At 30.2% G+C, this 7,980-nt stretch overlaps 1 protein-coding gene across 1 annotated transcript; it reads right to left on the reverse strand.

Moving 5' to 3' along the window:
• Positions 1 to 1,746: 1,746 nt before the first annotated feature.
• On the reverse strand, positions 1,747 to 7,961 carry LOC139516600 (radial spoke head protein 4 homolog A-like). Its single transcript, XM_071306794.1, has 10 exons — positions 7,713 to 7,961; positions 6,691 to 6,880; positions 6,115 to 6,393; positions 5,683 to 5,740; positions 4,734 to 4,847; positions 4,343 to 4,440; positions 3,955 to 4,096; positions 3,334 to 3,443; positions 2,567 to 2,826; positions 1,747 to 2,206 (listed from the first exon to the last, which is right to left on the reverse strand). Exons 1-10 carry the CDS (start codon positions 7,820 to 7,822, stop codon positions 1,981 to 1,983), a joined length of 1,587 nt encoding a protein of 528 aa, XP_071162895.1. The 5' UTR covers positions 7,823 to 7,961; the 3' UTR covers positions 1,747 to 1,980.
• Between the last annotated feature and the right edge of the window lie 19 nt (positions 7,962 to 7,980).

The raw sequence follows: 7,980 nt of genomic DNA on the forward strand, positions 1-7,980 counted from the left end.
TTGCTCCTCCTTTTTATTTAATCGAACATATTGTATTTTCTTAACTTAAGAAACATCTCCAATATTTGATGTAAATGTGCATCTTATATCAAATTCTTTGAATATTTTCGTTGAGAAAACAGCAATCAATCAATCATATTGTTTTGCTTTAACTGACAGAGCAAAACATGAAACATGTTTTCCTTCCTGAAATTTTACATCCACAAACAACAACTTTTCCTAAACTAGTGAGGTTTTGGAATAATTTTCAAAAAAAGTAAAATTACAAAAATACTGAACTCCAAAAAGGAAAGACCATTATCGAATGACAAAATCAATAGCTCAAACACATAAAACGAATCATGTTCTTGAATTGGTAAAGGCATTTTCTTATGCAGAAAATGGTGGATTCAACCTAGTTTATAAGCTAGCTAAACCTTTTACTAGTATGACAGTAGCATCAATGCTTTGTGTCATTTTCAGCATTTTTTGTGATTTTTTTTTTCAAATGTTTCTACATATTTTAACATTCTAGCCTTCAAAGTTCAGGAGTGAATATTCCTGATGAAATTAAATTCAGTAAAGTTCCTAGCTATGACAAAAGAAAATTATAGTGTTATTTTCAATACCTAAAAGTGTCTTTCTTGTGATAGACAATTCATGATTTTGTGTTCTGTATAATTTTATAAGAAAGTTGTTTATTGTATAATAGATACCAAAACGCATTACAAGAAAAAAAGCATATTCATTTCAACCAAATGAAGATAATTTCTATTGAAGAAGTTTCTATGTCATTAGTAATTCTAAATCATATGAATACAACGGTCATATGTTCCAATATTTTCAATACACTGTCAATAAGATGAGGTTGATGATGAACAATGAGACAACTATCCACCAGACTATGGCATTTTTTTATGTGTTGATAACTATCTTCTACTTTATCTTCATATAGGTATCTATATCTACTCACTGTTTACCATTCTAGGTCAAATGAATGCAATAGATAACATCCATGTTGTCTTCTGTACAAATATGTAATATAATTCTATGTCTCATAAATAAGATTAGTATGCATATCATCTGATTTCTATGTGTTTTAGAGAGAGCACCACTTAAAAATGAAGTTAATGCTTATATAAAATTGCATATTTACTAATTGTATATAAAAATATACATAATCATATTTTTTTTTAAATCTGTCCAATATAATTAGAATTCTATATGTAAGGGGGATAACCACAACTTTTAATATCAAAATGATTGTAAACCAATCATATTAAAATATTACCATCAAATATATCCAAAGGATAGATCAAAAGAAGATAATAATTTGTTCAATGACCATGGTGTCTTACTCTATCCCTGAATATAGTGTCTACAATAGAAGGGGGAAGTATTTGTTTGCAAAATTTCGGAAACAAACTTCTGAGCAAATTCTTAATAATTAAAAAAAAAGACAGATTTATAATACATGTACTACATATATTCCCCATTTCTCATAGTCTTCACATTTTTTATGTCTGGGACTGTTGTAGCTGAATAAATATATAGCTATAAGGTACAGGTTTTCTCATTGTTAAAGGCTGTAAAATGACCATTAATTGATTATCCACTTATGTGAACTCTAGAGGACAGTGGTCTCAATGGCAGTCATACTAAATCACCTTAATCTTAAAAAGCCATACATTATTTACTATCTCTGCAGATGCTATCTGCTTACTGATTCTTAAAACAAATCTATGGGCTATTAAATAAAAACTTAAGTACAGTCCAGACTTTTACTTCATAACAGGAGCAAAAAATGCATTTATATAATATAAATAAGTAATGTACAAATGTAAAATCGTCTTTTTAACATTTAGTATGCTGTAAAAGTAGGCATCAACTATGAAATGACATGATTTAAAAGTTTATAGCTGACACTTTCTGTTCACAACACTATTCAGTTATTTATCTGCTGTTTCTTGGCAGTTTATAAGTTTATAATTTATTTGTTATTTAATCATCTTCTTCCTCTTCTTCTTCTGCCTCTTCCATTTCTTCGGGTTCAACAGCCTCTTGTTGTGCTTTACGGATCTGTCTTTCTTCTTCAACTGATGGATCTTCGATTTCGGTGATTTCAGCACCACTTGGGAATTCTTCTTTAATTGGTGTGGTTTCTGGTGGACTGTAATTGTCTCTAGAGTATTTGTGTCCAGTGCCGATGTATACATTTTCAAATTTCCTGTAGACAGAAACAGATTGAAATTTATAAAACTGTACAAATAATTTATGGATATTTATTTCATCTTATTACTTAGTAATTAATATTATATTTTTAAAATGTGATAAAATTGGAAGTTTAACATTTCATTCTTTTTTTCTTTCATTCAAGTCACCAGCAGAAAATAGTTTTTATTAATTCTACATAAAATTCTTTGTAAAATTAAAAAGAAATGACAACTTGAAACTAAAAATTCACAAGATAATTAGATTTAAAATCTAGTGATACAAAAATCCTTCTTCAGTATAGGTCAAAATAAAACATTTAACCATGTTCCAAATACTTTCAATAAAACATTTACGGCTACAAAATCAGACTTACTTATCTGCGGCAAATGCATATGCTCCTGGCCATAGATTTGATCGCATTACAGCACAGGCATACTGTGGAATGAGATTGTAAGAAAGTTTTGGTGTCCATGGTGGCATATCTCCAACTTCAGCATCCTCAGACAGAGGAGTGAGCAGTTCTGGACCTCTTTCTGGTTCTGGTTCATCTGGTTCCTCTCTTTCCTCTTCCTCCTCCTCATCCTCAAACTCATCCTGGTCTGGTTTAGCAGGTGGGAACCAGACACATCGACCCTGAAAGTCAAATAACAATCAATTATACAATTTGTTCAAAAACATAATAATGTAGGTCTAGAGTAAAGGTTAGGAAGTTTTTAACCCAACAACATTTAAAAAATTCAAAATCTAGAGGTAGGCATTCAGTTTTATTAATGTAAAAGTTGCCATAACATATAGCAAGCTATACATTTACCACCTCGTGACAAGGTGCCAATCAATTTTTCTGAGACTACTTCAGATCTAATATGAGCAAATGATCCAAATGACAAATTTTTTTAAAGTAACAGCAATCGTTAATAAAGTTCCCATATTTCAGCCACAAAAGACAGAGTAACATTTCACTAAAAAAAATGGCAATTGTAAACCATGAAAGTGGTCAACTTTAGCAAAAAAACTACTACACAAGTTTTGCATCATTAATTTGTTGCCATTTTCCATAATCTTACAATAATGTGTCTTTTTATTATCTACCCTTTAATAATGTTTACTTTAATCACATCTTTAATTGTGTGAATTGTTTACCTGTGGTAAGATGTGCTGTACATGGTGGACCCAGTGTGATAAAGACTGATCTACCAGATCTCTCATTGGATGGGCTTCATATTCAGGGTTAATGATGAAATTCTCCCGGCCTGTAAAACAGAATATAAAAAATATATTGACAATTTAGATCTTTAATTAATTGTGTTACAGACGTTACTAATAACTGGCAAACAATGAAATATTCACTGCAGAAGAGAAAACAACAAGATGGGCTTCAGTTTACTGTACCATGTATTGCTGCTGAAAACAGTAAATTTCTACTGAATCCCTGCAGTATAAATATAAAGTTTCAATGTATAATTTGATGAATGCCAGACAACTGTAATATTCTGTGTTTTTTTCTTTTCAATGTTAGATATAAAGTCTATCAAGATAATTCAGAAAATTATTAAATGATATTATATCATATGTACATGTAAACAATATGATTTTTACTGAGTGCATTAGATATGAATATCTGTTTATTTGATTATAGTCTCAATTATGGTATACAGTTACTTTCACCAAAAAGATTCCAGGCTTCATGTTAGCAAAATATCATAACTACGGTATTTCGGCCCATGGTGTAATTAAACCATGTAATACAAAATGGTTACTTACTGCCTCCTTCTTCTTCTTCCTCCTCCTCTTCATCAAAAATGTAGAATGACAGAGGTGAAATGTGTGTTCCAGCACTGATACGTGCAATCATAGCTCTCAGGTAGTTACATTCATTTCCTGGGAATGGGGGATAACTCACAATCTACAAGAGTAAACAGACATTAATACAAGCAATCAGCCCATGTCACTGTCTTAGAATAAGATTAATTTTTATCAGACTAAAATACAATAAAAACAACATGTTTTCTTAATTAAGATTTAACCGATTAACATACTTTTTTGCCTTTTTATTAATCTGTGTAAACAATCCCTGTAAGACCCTGTTCATGTATGTACAATACGAATGTGCATGATTTACTGCATATATTCTACTTAAATTTTAACTTACTGGAGCATCTAGTCGTCCTGTAAAGTATTTTTTAATATTTCTGGCAATGTGAATCTGTGCAGGTGTTACTGGTGGGAGTTTAATCCATGGCTTACCAGCTAAAATAGAAAAGATTGATTTGTAATGCATTTTCAATGTATATTCTATATTCAATATTGTTTAATATAAAGCTATTGATAAAATGGAAAATCTAATTTATAATTATTACAGTACTTTTCAAACTTAACACTTATTAAATTGTTCTACTTCATTTTGCCAATATGGATATTTACATTTTTCTTAAAATTAAAATAATCTTAACGAACTGAAAAAGCTATTGCTATTTTCAAATGTATAGTAGCTTAATATTATTAGGTCAGGGAGAATAAGGAGCAGAAAATAAATAACTTACGGTCATTGCACACAAAATATGTCTTTTTATTTGCACCAGATCTGTTTTCTTCTTTTGGTACTTCTGCTGGTGGTTTCCAGTCTGGTTTTGGGGTATCATCTTCCTGTTGTTCCTCTGTGAAAAAAAGATTTAATTTACCAGTGTACGAATTCAAAATACTTATAGTATAACTAATCGCTGTATTTGAATATCAAAAATAAGACAACGCGTGACCGAACGACGCATGGATTAAACGAGTGCGCAGCACGAGTTTAATCCATAGCGGCGTTCGGTCACAAGTTGTCTTATTTTTGATATTCAAATACGGCGATTAGTTATTCTTTTTATTACATTGGCAAATGGCTTTTTTTTTATGAAATTAATGTAGAAAATGTAAGGAACTATATCTTTTTCCTACGCATTGACAATTTGTTTTGATCCGACGTTATCGACGTCTTGACAACGCCTATTGTTGTATGACGTCAGAGGGTGAAATAACCACGTTTATTTCACATGTGAAATTATCGGTTTTTATTTAACTGGGAAATCAATGTAATTCATTGCAACCAATGTAATAATACATTATATCCATGTTTACACACATTTTATAAATTACATGCATGTATAAAAAAAATGTACATCACATTATCACTACATGTACATTTGTAATGTAAGCCTTTCGATTGGATTTCATCAGAAAAAACTTTGAAAAATAAATTGTATCTAAAATTTGTTTTCCTATAATCAATAATAAAACTTTTTATTTCCAAATTTATTTATGGCCAAAAATCAATTATCATACATATCTTAGGTAAATGTACTTAATATTACAGTCATGTTTTCTCTCTAAGTGAAATAAGTAAAAGCCAAGATGTCATCTATCTCGTAATTAAAAGTTCTAAACGTTTAAAAAAAGGTTCTTTGTAAGCATTCAGATAGTGGATATGTAAATAATTAATACATAACATACCTTCTTCCCCATCTTCATCTCCTTCTTTTTCTGTTTCTTCCTCGGCATGAGCTTCTTCCTACAAAATTGAAAGAACTAATTGATAACTTTTATGATATTCTTCAGTTTTAAACAATCATTGGTTTATAAATCCTTACTAGAAAGTGAAGGTCTAAATCAGAAATTTCTTTCACAAAACTATTCACTTGTAGTTAAGTGTACTTCTGGTTTTCAAGTTATCCAAACTAAATGTTTTTAACTGTTGCAGTATTGAAATTGGTAGCATTTGTTAGAGGCTAGTTAAAGCAGACCATATCTAAAGTAAGAATCCTTGGTTTTTTTTCTTTTTTCTTTTCTTGTTTTACAAATTTATACAAAAGTTGATAGACCAGTTTCATACCAAGCAGTGAAGCACTTCTGGCATTCAATGCATTGGGTATATAATTAACTAACCTCTTCTTCCTCTTCATCTCCCTCGTCATTTCCTTCTCTATATTCTACCTCTGCTACATAAAAGTTCTGTTCTGTTCCAAATATTTTACCCCAGAAATGCACATGTTGTAATGGATAACGATCTACAAGGTCTTTTAATGCTAACCAAATACGCACAAGTTCTTCACGACCTAATCCAATGCCAGCTTGTTCAAAATAGAAAAAGTGATCCATCAAATTTGGTAGTGGTGTTTCAACCTCCTCATCTTGATCCTGGTCTGCATCTTCTCCTTCTCCTTTCTAAAAATCAGAAACACAAAATTAGTCTCAACTTTCATTTTTTTTTGATAGGTAACAAATAAAAATTATTCTCATTATTTGAATGCTAAAAAGACAGCTTGATAATAACTTGATTATAAAAACATCTATATATATGAAATGTGGCTGAACACATTTTTTTCTATCCTGTTTTATCAAAAATATTAAAAACAAATCAATAAAAATGAAAAGTAAAATTTAAATGAAAATATCCTCCTGTGTTTTCAAATATTAAAGTACTGTGAATCAAATGAATACCAAGTTTGGTTTGATACCTACCGAAAATAGTTTATGATGAATTTCAGCAAGAGCAACTTCTGTTGACTTGTCTACTTTGTCTTGAACTGTGTCAACTTTGGAATTAAACTTTGACCTTTTGACATCCCTACTGATGTCTTCAATAATGTCGGATGCATTTTCTGGTCTTTCATCAAGTACTTTTGCCAAGACACAACTCAAATGATCATATCTGAAAATAATAATATTTATTACAGACAGCTGTTATTTAATATAACTATATACCAAACATAGACTACTAAAACATTTATGAATGTGGTATTCGAAAAGTATATAGAAATAAGAACATGTAAAACGAGGTCACGCAAATCTTACTAAAGTATCCTAACGTGAATACAAATTTATGTGGGATATGATGCAAAATGAAAAGCCTTCATACATCTTAAATTGTATGGTATAAACAATTCAAGAAAAGTAGTCTACATAAAAAAAATATTAATCACAGTCCAAAAATCGTTCGTAATTCACTAATTGCGTCCGGTGAGGCTAACATGTACATGTATAATGTTTTGTGTAAAAACTTTCCACAAATGGTGTTATACAAAAGGTTCATAATACACAATTTGTAGCTATCTACATGTACATGTATCTCATAAAATATAATAACACATTTAAAAAAATCTTTTGTTTTCTCTTGATGTAAACATGTGCAAAAATGTACAAAATGTATAATACCATTAATTTGGTTGAAATTAAATGTAAATTTCAGGGGGATAAATATAACTTGTGTTTGTATCTTTAGAAAATAAGTATGCTTCACAACAAATACATCAACAAAAATAAATAAACCTGTGACACTCAAATGGTAAGAAGTTGATGAGAATTCCCCAAGTAATAATTGATCACAATATGCATGATATGTTTTACAAGAAATTTAATTTAAAAGATATTATTTACATGATTTACAAACAGCTAAAACATAAGAAAATGATTCAAGTCTAGTAAAAAGGTCTATAAATTCATCTCGTATTCAAAATAAAGCAAATATACACAGATAAACTTACAAATTTGTTCCCGTGTCTGTGCTTGAAGTGAGAAGATATGATTTTGCACTAATAAATTGTTGGTCCTTCGGGTTCATGTTTAGTTCCGTGTTTGCTGGTGTTGTAGTCATCTTGGAATAATGGGAGGCTTATCCTCCTTTTACAAAATGACGGTAATTTAGACCAAAAATGGTGTTGTTACGTCTCTACTTGTTGCCAAACTACCACACTACATCGACAGTGAAGTCGTCAAGGTAAATACACAAATTTGCGTAAAATTTATTAAACG

Source organism: Mytilus edulis, chromosome 3 (assembly GCF_963676685.1).
Source record: "Mytilus edulis chromosome 3, xbMytEdul2.2, whole genome shotgun sequence".
Classification (NCBI taxonomy): Eukaryota; Metazoa; Mollusca; class Bivalvia; order Mytilida; family Mytilidae; genus Mytilus; species Mytilus edulis.

What these genes read in the sequence shown, in the direction of transcription:
- LOC139516600 (XM_071306794.1), bottom strand. Translation starts at nt 7,822, where the DNA reads ATGACTACAACACCAGCAAACACGGAACTAAACATGAACCCGAAGGAC. An exon ending in TTCATCATAAACTATTTTCG is followed by an intron (nt 6,394 to 6,690) that starts GTAGGTATCAAA and finishes TCTGATTTTTAG; the next exon opens with AAAGGAGAAGGAGAAGATGC. An exon ending in CAGGACGACTAGATGCTCCA is followed by an intron (nt 4,097 to 4,342) that starts GTAAGTTAAAAT and finishes TTACTCTTGTAG; the next exon opens with ATTGTGAGTTATCCCCCATT.